This window comes from Danio aesculapii, chromosome 6 (assembly GCF_903798145.1).
Source record: "Danio aesculapii chromosome 6, fDanAes4.1, whole genome shotgun sequence".
Lineage (NCBI taxonomy): Eukaryota > Metazoa > Chordata > Actinopteri > Cypriniformes > Danionidae > Danio > Danio aesculapii.
The window spans coordinates 43,171,856-43,189,467 of NC_079440.1; the positions used below are offsets into that span (position 1 = coordinate 43,171,856).

The window sequence follows — 17,612 nt, forward strand, 5'->3', positions numbered from 1 at the left end:
TACTCTTAGGATATAATGGGCTCCGTTGAATAAAAATGTGAAACTGGATCACCCATCCATAACACTACATTCTTATTTGGACAAAATACAAATATAGACACCAGTGCAGACTGGGCCCACCAAATGGCAGCATACTCTGGGGATTTATTGTGTCTTGAACCTACTGCATTGCATTACAAAACAAAATCCAAGTGTTTTAGCATCTGTCAAGAGCCTGCATGTGTGCAGCATTAAAGATTGTAGGTTGGTGGTTTAATCGTTCTTGGATGAGACGGTCGTATCATAGTTTCAAGGCGTAATGATGCTGATTCTTATTTTAGGACATTGAAACTGAATACAGCATCTTTGCATCTAATGGCAAAGGACAAATGAAATTGCAGCACTTGATTGTTCAGTGTGCAAGTATGGCACATTTACACTTTAACTATGCATAGATCCACTGCCAACGAAGCTTTTGGTGGATGCAGTTGGGTTTCTTGAATGCCACCGGAGATGAGTATGAATCTTTATTATTAGTATTGACATCTTAGATGCAATTGCATGATATTGTGCAGACTTGGTTTGAAGTGTTTCACTTTTGCATCATTTTATCACTAAAAGAGTTTGGGTCTAATTAACTGGTGCAAATGAATATGTGAAGGAAAGAAAGGAGACTCTTAATAATATCTCACAACAATTTGGTGAGCTACACAAGCATGAATGCAAGTATGAAAACAATCCTCTCTAGCAAGTCCACAATGAGCTCCCTTAATATAAAATTGCTCAAATTTGGAATGGTTATGGAATTAGCTTGCTATATATCTGTTAATGATTCGTATTTTGTGTATCAATTAAATGCAATTGTTAAGAAAATACCTGCACAAAGCATAATAGGCTGCAGCCCAACCCCTTGGTGAAAAAGGAAATTGAGGATTTTGAAATGTTTCTCAGATGAAGGATTGTGAGGTAGATTATTTTAGGGTCAGTTTCCACTGCTCCGAAAGACGGCAAACAATGTGGAAAATCCCCAGATTACATGAAGTTACTGCAGATACAAACATTGATTGAACATGTGCATTTGGCGTAAACAAGCAAAGAACAATTCGGTATCTGCCTGTGCAGTGTGAACTTGAACTGACTCGTAAATGTTTAAATCTGAAGGTTCGATACAATGAATTTTAAGATGAATTTTGGTAGATGCTAAGGGCTGAGTGAAAGTGTAGATACTGTAATAAAGTTCAAGTATTGTGAAAGTATGAGGGATATACAGATGATATATTTATTCAGCACCAACCTGAAGAGGCAGATGGTATGTTTAATTGTATCTTTTTTTAATGTAGCATGTTTCTTGCAGATACTTTATCCACAACACGACTAGGGAGGAAAATAGGTTACTCTGGTGGGTTACTCTTACATAGCTCACTCACTTCTAGCTAAAATTAACCTCCAAAGTTAAAACCTCTTAAGTTAAAAAGATTCAACAAGGCATCTACTTTAAAATATTTGTTGACCAGTGAAGTATGATTATTTTGTGCTTGTTTATTTCAGAGCTGGTGACGATTTCTGATTTCTATGATGAATTTGTTTTTTTCGTGTGAAATGTAGTATATTACAAAATAAATCCTAATGACTTGATTGATCCATAAGTATGCCACTTGATTTTACCATGATTTAAGAAATACACACATTAAAATGGTCAATCAGTCTAACAACTGACCAAAAAATAAATAAATAAATAATTAGAACAAAAAGATTGTGACTTTTACATTAAACTGTTAAGGTGAATTTCACATCACTTTCAAACAACTGTACAGTTTAACTATTTTCTGACAAAATAATCTAGAATAATCACTGTCAACCTGGACAGGTAAGTTCTGACCTGTTCCTCCTGTGGTGGGATTTAGTCACCGATAAATTAAGGAATAACCGAACACACTCCTCATTGAATCCTGATGAGTTATGACCGTATAAAGCTCTTCTTACAGAGTTCTCAGCTTGTCTCTTTTAAGACTTAAGTTTCATCTGCTGTTTGTCCAGCAGATCCTGCAGTCCGGTTCAATCCTTCTAATCCTGAAGTACTGGAGGACACATTTGGCATTCAGTGTTTCCTGCACAAGATTCTGCACTTAAATGATATCAAATTTAATTATTGATGAAGTACTACAAAAGGACAAATCAGTGGTTCACAGTGACACGAAACAACCCAGAGTAGCACGATGGGCTCAATGAGGTGGGTCATCATGGCCATCTCCTCAATCTCATCAAACATGAGCGGATGCATTTGGGTGAATTTCATCCTCCTTCACAGTCTTACAATAGCAAACCATAGGTCACAGGTTTGTAAACAAATTTAAACCATAAAATACTACATTTTGTTCACTGCATTGCTTTATTCCCAAATCTGAATTTGCAGTACCTGATTTGTTTCTACCGTTACTTGGTTTCAAGCTGCAAATCTCTCAACTTGTTTTGCTGCGCAGTAGCTTTTGCACCCTCTTTGCTGACTAGGACCCCTTTTAGCTCCATCTCCTGTTGGTCAGTAACAAAGTAAGCAGTCTTAGTCTTTGGATCAAATGGTGCTCTCGTTTTGAGCTTCAATTCTCTTTTTCTCTGGCTTGCAGAGAAAAACAGTCTAGCCAAAACACTTCCCCATTCATGGTGGTGCTTTACTGGACAGATAAAACAATGATGTAAATCATACAAATCAGTAACTGAAACAGAAAATAGTTTCAAATCTAAATAGATTATAAAGGAATACTGCTTTATAGTCTATTGGACTCTCTCTTTTGAACCTCTTTTGTTCCTCTTGTCAGCTGAAGCTGGTCAAATGATGTGAACAATCTAAAATAAACAGTTTCTGTGAGTGAAATTAAGCACATTTGCACACAGAATAATAATAGTATATTTCTTTATCTGTTTTGCATGCAAACTACTGATCTTCAGACTAATTTCTTAACATTTTTAGTTTGACTCACCTTGAAGTCAAAGGCAATGGATTCACTCTCAACTCTGTCTCTCCCTGTTTGATGCTTAGACTGCCTTCAATTCCGACTTGTCTCTCTGGAATATTATTTTTATCTGATGATAAATCTAGTGAGTTTGGACAGAGCATTTTTGCTGTTCCAATATTTCCACTTTTCCAGAACATTGAGGAGCTTTGACATGCACTGAAGTCTTATACAAAGTAAACATGGATATTCTGATTTTGTGATCAAAATAATGGAAAACTTGAAATAATACCATCAAAATCAAGCAAAACCTTCATTCTCTTAAAAAATGTATGCAGTATATTGAAATGTATCACACTGCAATGGTGTAATTGTGTCAGATCTGTCCTAAGGATGTTTCTTGGCACTGTTAAGCTTCTCATTAGCAGTGTTGGGCCTGCAAATGTCACTTGTATACAGTTGCAAATTCCTTTCAAAGATGGATTTGACAAAATACATTAATTAATTAATTATGAAAGTAGATGCATTACCACAGAGACAGGTGTAAAAACTGACAGCATGTTGCCAACTTTACAATCAGGCAATTCTCTTCTTATCTGATTTCAAATTCTCAGAACATTTCCAATTCGCTTTGTTCACTGTAAATAAATATTCACATCCTCATTCCCTATAATTTCTTGAAACAACAGATCAAATGATTTATACCAATCACATAAGGTTTCTTTGGGATGAGAAATAAGATAAGGGCCCAGTAAGATTCTGAAGAGGTTACCCACAAGGGTGAGCTCATCTCCTCAATAAAAAGATGGATATATGATATTTTAGATTTCACATTATCTTCTTATAAGGACTCAGCACAAATATAGACACACTCATGCAGCTGTCCTTCAAAAACAACACAAAACATACAAGAGGCCGAAAGGGAAAAGAGATAGGTGAGCACTTTGTGTTGATCCAATTTTATTGTAAAAAAGAAGGAACGGTTGTATAAACATGAGCTCCATTGCTTTATCTTATGCTAAAACATATACTGGTAATACGGAATATTTAACTGCGAAGTTAACCATTTTTAAATAAGGAGTCAAAACGTGAACCGTATTAAACGATTTGACTCTCTAACTCTAGGATAAATGATAGATCTAGATTTTTTTTGTTTAAACTACATTTTAAAATAAGTGTAAACCATTAAACAGTTTCTACATATGTGACAGAAGAAAGGTCACAGCAAACAATTTTGTTTAATAGACGTAACATAGACATCTAAACAGCTAGTAGACAGTTTGGCTAAAACAAGACTAAATTTGGGCTGTCAGTGAAAATCTAATAGATGTCTAATAGATGTCTAATAAACATCTAAACATAGTCGTCTTGGCTAAAACGAGGCTAAATTTGGGCTGTCAGTGAAAATCTAATAGGTATCTATGAATAGGCCAAAACTACACTCGTTGTCAAATGGACAGACTTTATAGGTCATTCATTTCTGTTTATTTGATGACTAGTCTAGTTTTGGCTAATTTTTAGATGTCTATTAGATTTTTACAGATGGACCAAATTTAGCCTTGTTTTAGCCAAGACGACTATGTTTAGACATCTATTAGACATCTTTTAAAAACAATAAATGCGTGCTGGGGTGATATGTGCCTACCATTTAGGTTTGTATCGGTCTGACCACTTGCTTTTAAAAATATCTGAGCATCAGAAGATGAAATCAATACAAAAAAAATGCAGACAAACTGTAGGTAAACCATAAAAGCAACCGATCCACAAGCTTTCATTCCCACAGTACACAACACAATATAAGCAATAAAGGGATTTATTTAGCATCATCATCATGATATGGTTTGTAAGACCCATGTGCACCAGCGTGAGGATTTTTATATCAAAACTCAACATGAAAAAATGGTTGTCTGAACACAGTATACATATTTATAAAAAACACTGACAAATAATCTTTTAAATTATTGGAACACCATTTCCTTTGTGCTCGTGAACATAGATGCGCATTCATCCAATAGACCCGCCCTGATTTAAAGTTTGTTAGAAAGGCAGAGGTAAAATGAGTCTATCCTATTTAATATGTACAATATGCTGCTCATTAATATTCATGAGCACAAGGGAACGCTGAGGCATATTCAGAATATTGCAAAGTTGTAAGCACTTTACTACTGCTACTACTAAATAATAACCAAGGTATCTGGGATCAGATGAAAAGAAACGGAATGAAAGAAAGTTGCAGAGTGTGAAGAAACGAATATATATTTTAAAAAATTAGGCCATTAGCAAAAGTTAAAAAAGAGGGGCAAAAAAAAAAGAAGGTCAGACAACAAATGAAGTACCGTGCCTGTCTGTTGAATCCGTCACTTTGCTCTCAAGTTACAATAATGCAATACTCTGAAATCATTCCTGTGACCCTTCTGGATCCAGCTGTGGTGATGGTCCAGGAATCAAATCACACCTTAGCTCCTTCCTCATTGGCCACAAAGCTCTCCGTAGGTGTTTTACGGTGACAGGGGTATTGCAGCCAGCAGAAGGTGTACTGATCATTTCTTAAAACTGTTGAGCACCGAAAGAAATGCATAGTGAGAGAGGATTGTTGGAGTAACAGTGAAATTCTTCATGGTGTTAAATTATGTTCAATAGAGACTCACGTTTTTGAGGAACTCCTCTGCAACTATGCGAGCCCTGGCGTTGACTGACAGTTTCATCTCACTGATTTCCTTGTCGATCTCCTCCATGAAATGGATGACAAAGTCCACTAACTTATGCTTGTACATTTGTTCTGTGTGGAAGTTGGTAATGAGGAAACTGATGTCATATCCCTGATAAAAAAGAAGGGTTATTTCTATCTGTTTAAATGTTATGCACATGAACATTTTACAACAGAAAGCACACGATTCTTGGCACTGTTCTTTACTAGTATTAAGACATTTACATGTGATCGGATTACATGCGACAGTTGTTACTGAAAGTATTTGAGGTTGTACACTTGACAACTTTTTAAAAGTATTAGAAAACACTTTTAATTAAATTGCGTTTGTAGTTCCATGTTGACTGCATTCAAACATTAACAAAAGACAACAAAAGACCTAATTCTTAAACATTACTGGACACGTTGTTGAAGTGCAGGATTTCAACTCCAGTTTGAAATTATAAACTTGGATTGAAAGTAAAAAAAAATCACTTAGTTAAGTGTAAAAACTAATTGTTTAAATCTGATTAAATTCACTTAAAAAACACTAAAACTTTGCTTTCTATATCTATTGTCATTAAAAAAAACTTGGTTCAGTGTAAAATAAAAATTGCTTAAACCTAATTCAATTAAACCAAAAAAACAAAAAAACTTTGCTTTCTGCATTATTTGTCATTTTCCATCATCTCCTTTCAGGTTCATATTATTATACAAGTTTATTGTGCAATATTTTACCAGCAAATTTGAATCATTTATTTTGAAATTATGTGAAGACCACCATACCACAGTGAGCAAAAAAACATGTAATAAACAGAATACAGGAGGTTGTTAATATTAATAATAAAAATAATAATAATATCAAGATCAACTATAAAAGTAAAAACAAAAAGGATAAACTAAAGAATAAATGAGAGATATACTTATTTTGCAATATTAGGTTCAAAGATCAGATGCCAATACATACACCTGCCACTGGCTCTCTACTCAAATAAATAAAATCAGGAAAGTAATCAATAGTAGATATGAAATGTTTAAAATTGGCAAATACAGTTGAAGTCAGAATTATTAGCCCCCATTTATTATTTCCCCAGTTTCTGTTTAATGGAGAGAATATTTCTTCTAAGATTTCAACACATTTCTAAACATAATAGTTCTAATAACTGATTTATTTTATCTTTGCCATGATGACAGTAAATAATATTTGACTAGATATTTTTCAAGACACTTCTATTAAAGGCTTAATTAGGTTAATTAGGTTAACTAGGCAGGTTAGGGTAATTAGACAAGTTATTGTATAATGTTTGTTCTGTAGACTATCGAAAAAAATTAAGCTTAAAGGGGCTCATAATATTGACCTTAAAATGGTTCACAAATTTTTTTTACTTTTATTCTAGCTGAAATAAAACAAATAAGAATTTCTCCAGAAGAACAAAATATTATCAGACATACTGTGAAAATTTCTTTGCTCTGTTAAAAATCATTTGGAAAGTATTTTAAAAAGAAAAAAAAATTCAAAGGGGGGCTAATAATTCTGACTTCAACTGTATGTCTTTCTCGTGTAATTGTGTTATGGTAAACTAAAAACCTTAAATCTTAATACCAGGTGTAAACAGGAATTAGTTTGCAAAGAATTATTTTAGATAACAACAAACTGCAAAAGAACAGTTGAACAGCAGTGAATGGAAAAGTGAACAGATATAGTGTTTTGTAAGCCTCTTTGCTCTCTTACCTCCACAGGTTTTCTCCGAAGGATGAAGAAGTTTTCGGCTCTCATCATCATGAAGCGCATAAACTTGTGACACAGGATCTTTTCGATCTCATCAGCCTTCAAGGAGCATCATCCAATCACAGACAGTAAAGACAGAAACAACTTAAAACTGGATTCTTAGCTTGTTCTTTAAAACATATTGTGTGCTTAACTCACCACAGTAATCAACATAATCACAAGACCCACTGCTATTTACAGACTGCAGACACTAGCTATGCTTTCATCAAAAATGCAAATTAACTATGCGCAAAACTGGATTATCAAATAAAAGACGTGCGAATAAAGCAGCGTTTCCATCCAACGAGACAAACAGAACAAAATGGTCACTTCCTGATTAACTGGCACCAAATATAATGGAAAAAACAGAATTTGCTGCGGTAGAAGAAGCTGCGTGAATCTTTTCTTTATTTAATAAATGACTTGTGCCTCAGAAGGCAATCCTGGCACGCAATGAACGCAAGGTGGCGTTTGAAGGCATGAGGCGAAGAGAACAGATGCTCTTGACAGTTCTGGAGGTTATTAATAATATAATAACACTATTAACAGATGTTTTACAATGTGCTCAGCCTGCTGGTTTGTCCATTCACACAAATTTTTATCATCACATGATCTCCTACAACAAAATCACATGACTTTTTTTAACGCGCACACGGGAATTTGTTCTGTAAAAGTGTTTCTATCATAGTTTATGTGCATCTTTTTGTATCGAATAAAAAGTTTATCCTACTCAGTTATGCGCACATGTTTTTATGCACATTTTTTTAAATTATGCACATCTTGGCGTTTCCATCAACCGTTTTTATTATGCGCATAAAAAAAGTGGATGGAAATGTATAGCTACTTTCATGCATTTACTAATCTTTTATTTTACAAGACGTCATTGTATATTAATTTTGCCTTTATATATCTGACTCAAAAATGCCTGTAACCATTGACCTGCATTGTATGGATTACCAAGTACCATGCTTTCAGCTAAAAAATAAATAAAAATGAATGCTCTACTGAAGAGAGGTCTATAACTAGATCTTACCATAACATTTTTGGGTTGTCTGTCCTTTTAATTGAAATCCAGAGGCTACTACAATGTAACTGCTTAAGGACCAGTCTGTCTTACCACATTTAGTGAACAGCAAGTGTTTTGCGTCAGAGTGAAACCAGCCTCCCTCACTCATCTCACCACACCACAATACTTCTCTTTTATATTATTAGTAGCATTTTCAGTATTCTATAATGACATTTGAAGACACAACCATATAGAGGCAAGAGTGAGTGTCTCGAGTAAAACAGCAACATTTACCTGTTTGACAGCAATGCTGACCCGCACAGAGTTGATGGAACCTTCTATTAGGACCTTTTCTTTATCATTCCTACTGATCACAACAGGCTGAAGCAACAGCTCTTTACTGCTCCTGGTGAGACAATTAGACAAAAAATGTTATTGCTAATAAGTGGTAGAAATAAGATAAGCACCTTTAAATTCAAGTTATTTACGATAATCATATAATCACATTCCACTTTAATGCATATTGTGATTTTAAAGGGCATCTATTTTACCCCTTTTTCAAACTTTAGGATGAGTCTTTTGTGTCTCCAGAATGTGTCTGTAAAGTTTCAGCTCAAAACACCCATCAGATTATTTATTATAGCTTTCAGAATATTGGATTTTCCGCTCTAAACACGATGTAGCTGTTTTTGTTGCCTGTGCCTTTAATGCTAGTTCTCCTAGCTCACCTATCGCATGCGCTTGTCAGAGTGCGTCTCTCTAAGGTTACGTGTTTTGGCTAAGTGCAAAGATAAGTTAGGTTAATATATCAATGTAACCACATACACTGATTCTGCACATTCGACTGATTGCTTGCCTTTATTTCCTATATTGTATAGACTTGTTGTACGTTATACTTTTATAATGGCCATTATTGATTATTAAAACTGATATTCAGCAAAAGAGAGGGTATGTTTTGTATTTTCAATGAAAATGAAAGGAGGCAATTATGTTATAGGCTCCGTTTTGTTATAAATATGCATACAGTGAAGATGACGATCATATAAATATGTAGCTACTCGATGCCTCAACATTTTTGGTGTCTGTTAAGTTGCTAATATCAAAATGAAAATAGTTCCTTATATCATTTTATTGTTAAGAAAGTGAAACAACGTAGCCAGGGTGATGTGGATGAGGTTATTTAGGACACCTTTCCCTTTGAAGATTTACCCGACTTGTCCTCGGGAGTTTGTTTTTCATATCAAACTTGCGAAGTCTCGACTTACAAGGAAAGGATGCAAGACTGAACTGTGTGTAGGCTACTTAAGATTGAGGAAAAGGCCCCAATCAGATAGGTGAACGTCTGCAGCCACACCTCCGTTTTCAGATGTCTCCGTTTCCCCCCATCCACACTAACACGGAGCAGCAGTGTTTTAGAATCAAAACGGCCTCTTCAGCGTTTCCAAAACGTTCCGTTTTCGGTGCTCAAAAACTCTGGAGTAGTGTGGACGGATGGCGTAACCGTAGCAAAATGTATGCATTTTAAAACGAAAACGTATTAGTGTAAACGGGGCCTCAATCTCCTGCTGCGTCAGATAAAAAGCACAGTGACAGAGAAGAAGGAAGGAGATCTCAAGTAACGTTTGTGAGAAATACTACAGTAAGAACTTTCCCAATGATTATTTGATGTATTTGTTATGGAGTTGTACTGACACATGGCTGTGGTGATAAAGATGGTAAAATCGATGTAATTCATTACATTAAAACGTTTTAAACTTGTAAAACTCATTCTTGTTCACATTTGATTACGATTGATAATCACAGCGAGCTGCGATCTTTTAATCCCAGTTGCTTTGCGCACATCCTGTCATGTTGATATGATTATACATGTTACTACAGAGACATGTTAATACGCGGCTGTCAATCAATTTGGTGGGCGGGAAAACTGCACTCCTACGTCATGTTGCGGTGGGGCTCAAAATGGCAGGGATTTGGATCCTGTTTTAACCTCTGGCAAATTAAAAAAAGAGGCTTATTGTCTTTATATCACTCCAATATGACTGTGGACACACCATACCTGCACAAAGTTCTGTTCAAACAGCTTACAACAGATGATTTTCATCATAGGTGCCCTTTAAGTGCACATTTTACACTATTTCAATCACACATTAAAATTATATTTCATTAACATAGTAGTTTTAAGTTGTAATGCAGTAATTCAGCAACGTGAAATTAATATTATTATTATTAGCATTATTCGTTTGATTCCCTTTTAGCTTAGTTTTTTGTAATGTAGCAACTGTTTTATTTTTAATGTAAAGATCTAATTTCATTTTTATTGAATATTAATACTGTATTTTACTTGTGATTAAGCTTTAGGTAAGAATTAAACTGACAGAAGTCTCATTATGCCTCATATCACCTTGAAAGAGAATCAAAAACTGCAAATAACGTAAACTAATCTAAAGCCCAGATGCACATGAGTAAAAACATAACCTGAAATTCACTGAAATTTCTTTAAAAGCCAAAAAAGATCATTTGAAGAACTTGAGTTTGTACATTTGGTTGCAAGTTTACATCATTATGCACTTTTTAAAACTAAATATGACCATTAGGCCACAGATAAAACACAAAGCACTTAGATCAGATGTATGCATGCATGCATTTAAACGCATGTAAGAATCAAGTAACTTCACACACAAATATCAAATACTCAAAAAATACAGTCTTTTCACACATACCGGACTTCAACCTCGGGTTTGTTGTGTCTTTCCACCACCTGTGAGGAGAAGTTCTCCAGACAGAGAGCTGCCTGCAGTGTAGCACGCACAGCATTCAGGTACGGACGCAGAGTCGCCGTCTGACAAAACAAAGCAAAGCAAATTAAACAGTATTACCTGTGATTATAAATCACATTCGAAATCTCAGAGCAGGCAAGCAAGCGGCTCACAACTTCCACTCTGTTTGTTCCACACACGCCTGAACCTGCAGGAGAATTCTTGGGATACTGTACTCAAGCCCTCCAAACGATAACAAACTATTATATGGTTCAGTCAGCTTGCAAACGCCACAAATCTTTTCATAGACTGCATTTGAAGAAGTCTGTCACTTCCTGAAGTTTAATGCAAGTCATGGAGGAAGTGCAAAAGCTACTGCAAGAAAGATGATGCATTATTAAAGCTGAAGTGACCTTGTTTAGTGTTATGTGGGCTTCCTTTCATTTAGAAAACTCACTGTATAAATATGACATATGTCTGTATGCATGATCAATATTTTCTATCATAAAGCATTTATGTATCAGAAGTTGCAGTATGTGATATGAGCAGTTATATTGTAGAGTTTGTGCTGTGCATGTAGAAGAGGAAAACATACGAGTAACCAATACACAAGTCGACCAGATGTGCATTTGTTCATTCATTTAGACGAAAGGATTTATATCAAACATGTAGAATACACTGATGTTTCATAATAACAGACTGGCTATTAATAAGTTGAGTTTAAATTGGGTCAAATTGCCAGTTTAAACATAATACATAACCCCTAGACTACAAAATGCTGGCAATATTACCACTTTTTTTAATAAGACAGGTAAATTCAATACAAGTCTACTCGAAACTGGGGAATCTGGGTGGGGATGTTAGCTAGTAATTTAGCGCTACCGCGATTGAGCAACTTCACATTATCCCAGAAATAAATAACAGCAGAAAGACATTTGCGTCATGGCGGTGTTAACGTTCTCATAATAATAAGTGTCTATACAAAAGAAAAGGTTCATATTTTTCGGAAGTGCTGAAAGGAAATCCTACCATTTCTGTGTACCCGCTGGAGCAGAAGACGGAAGTGCTACAAACACCGGGCGACTTCCGCAAGTAACGCCACTCATAGGAAGATACCAACTTTGTCTTAGCGGGGGGCGACAGCAGTATAAATGTAATGCGATTTATTTTTTAGACTCTTGATCAGGATATTGAAATGTGATCATTTGATTGTACATCACTCATGATGCATCATTAATATGACACGGAGATTCAGGGGTTAAAATCAGTTTACAGTGCGAAATGGATCTTTGTTCTCATGCAGTTCCAGACAACCTAACAAGGTGTTTAAAATTCGCCTGATACAGATTTTTTTTCATAAATTGTATAAAACGAGTAATGGCAGCACTTTTTATTTGTATATAGATCGATTTTTTTTCAAGCATCAAAATAAAAGTGCAATACATAATTTTTTTCTAAGCAAAAATTCATTGACTAATATACATTTATATAGTGTAACAACTTATATAGCAAAAATAGCAGGAATATTTAGAATAAGAAACGTTTTATAATGAAATTAAGGATCAAAAAGCATCCCCATTTACTCATTTATTTTTCTTTATCTTAGTCCCCCTATCTTAGTCCCTTAGTCCCCCTACAGCGGATGCCCTTCAGGCTACAACCCAGTATTTGGAAACATCCATACACACTCATTCACACACATCCACAATTTAGTTTATTCAATTTACCTATAGCGCATGTCTTTAGACTGGGGGAAACCAGAGCACCCGGTGGAAACCCACACAAACACGGGGAGAACGTGCAGACTCCACACAGAAATGTCAAGTGGTCTAGCCAGGACTCGAACTAGTGACCTTGCTGTGAGGGGACAATGCTAACCACTGAGCCACCTTGTTGCCGCAACCCCATACATTTTTTTTATTTTATTTTAATATTATTTTATTTTTCTATTTAAAATATTTATATTGTGGCGACGCAGTGGCGCAGTAGGTCGTGCTGTCACCTCACAGCAAGAAGGTTGGCGTTTCTGTGTGGAGTTTGCATGTTTTCCCTGCGTTCGTATGGGTTTCCTCCGGAAACTCCGGTTTCCCCCACAGTCTAAAGACATGTGGTACAGGTGAATTGGGTGAGCTAAATTGTCCATAGTGTATGAGTGTGGGTGAGTGTGTATGGATGTTTCCCAGAGATGGGTTGTGGCTGGAAGGGCATCCGCTGCGTAAAATGTGCTGGATAAGTTGGCGGTTCATTCTGCTGTGGCGACCCCGGATTAATAAAGGGACTAAGCCGAAAAGAAAATGAATATTTATATTCTCTGACCATCTTTCAGTACACTAGGCTTTACTTATGTCAATAATATGTTTGTAATCATCTAAAATCTAATACACTTTAGTCTGAGTGCTTATATTACATGTTTAATAAGTACAGGCCAAAATAACTATTTTGTTTAATTTTTACACAAATATATATTACGCATAAAGATGAAGGAACATTATTTAATCTGTGTTTTATTTCTTACAAAATCACATTTATAAATTCACGTTGAGCTGGACACCAAAAATGGTGATGTCTCGTCTTTAGCTGATGTGTACTTTATTTTACATGGAAAGTGTTTTAATATTTAATTTCTGTACAAATAATTTGGATATATAAAAGTCACACATTTGACATTTCCCAAGTGTCAGCAGTATGAAATTTTTAATTCATCATTAATTCACATTTCGTGTTGTTTTCAAAACTTTGCCATATCCTCAAAGGTATTAGTTTGGAGGAAGAATCACTTCAGTTGTTCCACAACAATCATTAGATACCAAATCTTTAATTATGTCTTGTATACACTACTGGTCAAAAGTTTGGGGTCTGTAGGATTTTTAAATCTTTTAAAATAAGCTCATTCTGCTCACCAAGGCTGCATTTCCTTAATCAAAAATACAGTACAAATTGTAAAATTGTTATTGCACTATAAAATAACTGTTCAAAAGTAGTTTATCATCTAATTTAATCATTTATTCCAGTGATTTTTAAGATTAATTTTCAGCTTCATTACTCCAGTCTTCACAGTCACATGATGCTTCAGAAATCACTCTATTAATATTAATAATGCTAATAGTAATAATGACTGGAGTAATAATTCCATTTGAAACTACATACAATAAGAAAGCAGTTATTTATAATTGTAATAAATATAAAAAAAAAAAACTTTTACATTAAATGTCGCCTTGATGAACAGAATAATTTTCTTAAAAAACAAACATGAAAACAAAAACTGACCCCAGACTGTTGACTGATAGTGTAAAACTGGTAAAATATGGCAATGAAGATACATTTAATCATAAATCTGGAATAAATAAACAGGCCAGGCATCTCTGTTTTACATGCGGCGCAAAAGGATGCACGAACATGTTTAAAAAAAACTGGTTCACTGGACATTTTGCAGTTCAGTAACATTGTATATGAAGAAAAAAAAAACATATTTTGCAAATGAAATAAGCAAAAACACTGTTAATGTTAACTTAAATACTATCAGTGCTCTTAGATTACTGCCAGTAACTATTCTGTTCAGTGTAGCAAACAAAATATTAAAATGCATTTCAGAGAAAGCATGATTGCAGCTTATAAAATGTTTATAGAAGATACATCAGCCCCTAAATGTCAACATGAATATCAAAAATAAAATCGTCTGGTTTGTCTTGCAAAGACACTAAATAGGCTGTAAAAATATAATTCTCATCTTCGTCAGAAAGTCTATTTTGATTTCGTCGGCTTCTTGGCGGCAGCTTTTGGCTTTTTTGCAGCAGTTTTCTTGGGTTTGGCGGTCGCCTTCTTCACACTCGTCTTCTTTGGGGTTTTCTTCTTAACAGGGCTCTTGGTGCTCTTCTTTACACTCACTTTCTTGCTCACGGCTTTTTTGGAGGTCGGCTTCTCCGTCTTCTTGGTCGCCTTTTTTGAGGCAGCTTTCTTTGGCTTTTTCTCAACTTTCTTCTTATTGAGCTTGAAGGATCCATTGGCTCCGAATCCCTTCACCTGCACGAGCGTGTCGTTGAGCACGAGCGCGCGGATGGAGGCGCGCAGATACATGCGTCCGTTCTTCTGGTCAAACCAGCTCACTTTCTTCGCTTCGTTGTAGATCTTGAAAAGCGACGAGCCGTTTTTCTCGCCCAGAGTACGGATGGCACCAGTGACAAGCTTGCTGTACTTCCCGGGGCCCTTGCTCTTCTTTTTCTTCTTTTTAGCTGGAGAAGCAGTCACGGCAGGTTTAGCTTTTTTCTCCGCTGGAGCAGGCGCTTGGGCGGGCGCTGACTCTTCGACGACAGCAGACATGATCAAGCTTATGCGTTAAGAGTGTTTTTCCCAAGAAGGTCAGATCAGATGTGCGAGCATCATCACGAAGTTTGTATCAACAGATTTAACGGCGGAACGCGGACGTGATTGAGAACAACAACATCGTCAGCGGAGGCACTTGCGGAGTTGTGTTTTCTTCCACGTCGTTGGGAACTGTTTTCTTGTTAGCTAGACATACTTTACTCGTTCAGATTATTCATATGGGAAGTCCAGAAGGTGGTCTTTCAGATGGAGTGAAAAAGTGGACGAATAAATGCAACAATGTGGCACCTGAAAGCAAAGAAAAGATCATACCCACATAATGCCCAGCGATTTGGGGTAGGGGCACAGACTTTGAGGACGAAATTCTATTCGGGGACATACAGACAGTTTGTGGTCTAAATCTGCTATGAAAGCTTAGAAATGAAAGATTATGGAATTATTTTAATGAGTCGGCGCTATTTATATCTATTAGAAATACAAGCAGTTTAATTTCTTCTAACTAACACATCAAACGCCCTCGCGTGGCTGCAACATTTTTCATTGCATATATCTTGTGTTCCTGATGACTCGCTGCATTTCCTGCCAATGTAGTACTAAATTTGGGCACAAGTAAAGGTACGATGTGTGTATTTGTCGTTTTATGCTACAATAAAGTAATCATTCAAGGTTTTTAAATTATTTATTATATCAAAAGTACACTACTGTACACCATTTTACTGCTTATATAATAAAAAAGTAATGTTTTAAAAAATGCTGATGGAACTCCGCCCTCATAGAGGCATGAGCTTTTTAAGAACTTCAGGGTCCGCCCATAGCAGTAGATCCCTGTAAGTCATACCTAGCTGTAAGTCATACCTAGAATTATAGTTAAAACAAAAAGCCTTAACCGAATACCCTGTAAGTTAGATTTTTTTTTTTTTTGAAATAAAAAAATAGTCTATGACTTAAGATACACCTGTCTGCCTGTGTCTGTCTATATCAGAGATGCCCAAACTAGGGCCCGCAGGCCAAAGTTGGTAACCTTTGATTTGGCCCGCCATCCCATCTGCGAAGAGGTGGCTGAAGGTTAGGGTGAATGCCTTTAACAGAGATCATCATTTCTAATTTAACATAACCTTTTGTTTATTTCAATCTTTCATTGTTGAGCTACAAAAAAGCTAACTATAATTAAATGTTTAAATTAAATGTTGTGCATAAAGCACACTTTTTAAAAATGTAAATGCTGTCGCTTGAAGATAGAGGCCAGTGCACAAGACATTGATGAGCAAATCAATAAAAAGTTCATTATAGAATGTAAAGAAAATATATATTTAAGTATTAATACGATTAAAGTATTTTAAAAGTATTATTTGTTTTTAAATCTTAATAAAATAAAATTACCATGGCAACTTTAATGTAAAAGTTTGGTATATTTACCTTCGGTAAATATACCAAAAAAAATAAAGTTTGGATTTTGGCCCTTCATAAGAAACAGTTTGGGCACCTCTGGTCTATCTATATATATATATATATATATATATATATATATATATATATATATATATATATATATATATATATATATATATATATATATTTAGCAATTCAGCATTTGTGACATTTGCAGTAAAAACTCTAAACATACATTTACAAAGTATATGTTAAGATTATATTAAAACATCTGTTTATATTTTCCAACACTACTAACCACAGAGTTATGATCAGAAAAATATCAATCTGTAAACATTTTTTATTTTTTAAATGGGGACAATAAACATGCATTATGAATGTGGCCAACAAAAAGTTAGCGAGTTTACAGTATACAACATACTTTGTAGAAATTCTGTGAATTAAACCACACAACCCAAAAGAAATAATGTGAATCAAAAGAATAAAATGAGGAAAAAGCTTGGTTATGGATGTGACACCTCTCCATTATGGATGTGACAGATGTGAAATTGGCACTCGTGTGACTTTGGTAGGGCTGGGCGATTTGGCCTAAAATCAAAATTTTGAATGAACATTTTAACTTGATTACGATTAATGAACGATTATTTTTTTATTTTTATTTTTGTCCTCATAGTTCACTGACAGATTTTGGACAGTAAATATGTTCACATATTACAAGTGAGAGATTTCTGAATGAAGGTGCATTGCTTCATTTTAAAAT

General features: G+C 35.2%; 2 protein-coding genes across 2 annotated transcripts; both read right to left on the reverse strand.

The window, feature by feature from the left end:
* Window positions 1-4,724: 4,724 nt before the first annotated feature.
* arpc4 (actin related protein 2/3 complex, subunit 4) lies at window positions 4,725-12,250 on the reverse strand. Its single transcript, XM_056460273.1, has 6 exons — window positions 12,173-12,250; window positions 11,108-11,226; window positions 8,682-8,793; window positions 7,346-7,441; window positions 5,576-5,746; window positions 4,725-5,480 (listed from the first exon to the last, which is right to left on the reverse strand). Exons 1-6 carry the CDS (start codon window positions 12,173-12,175, stop codon window positions 5,475-5,477), a joined length of 507 nt encoding a protein of 168 aa, XP_056316248.1. The 5' UTR covers window positions 12,176-12,250; the 3' UTR covers window positions 4,725-5,474.
* A 1,381-nt stretch (window positions 12,251-13,631) lies between these two features.
* On the reverse strand, window positions 13,632-15,537 carry LOC130230954 (histone H1.10). The gene has a single exon (XM_056460284.1). The coding sequence runs from the start codon at window positions 15,458-15,460 to the stop codon at window positions 14,885-14,887; it is 576 nt and encodes a 191-aa protein (XP_056316259.1). The 5' UTR covers window positions 15,461-15,537; the 3' UTR covers window positions 13,632-14,884.
* Window positions 15,538-17,612: the final 2,075 nt, after the last annotated feature.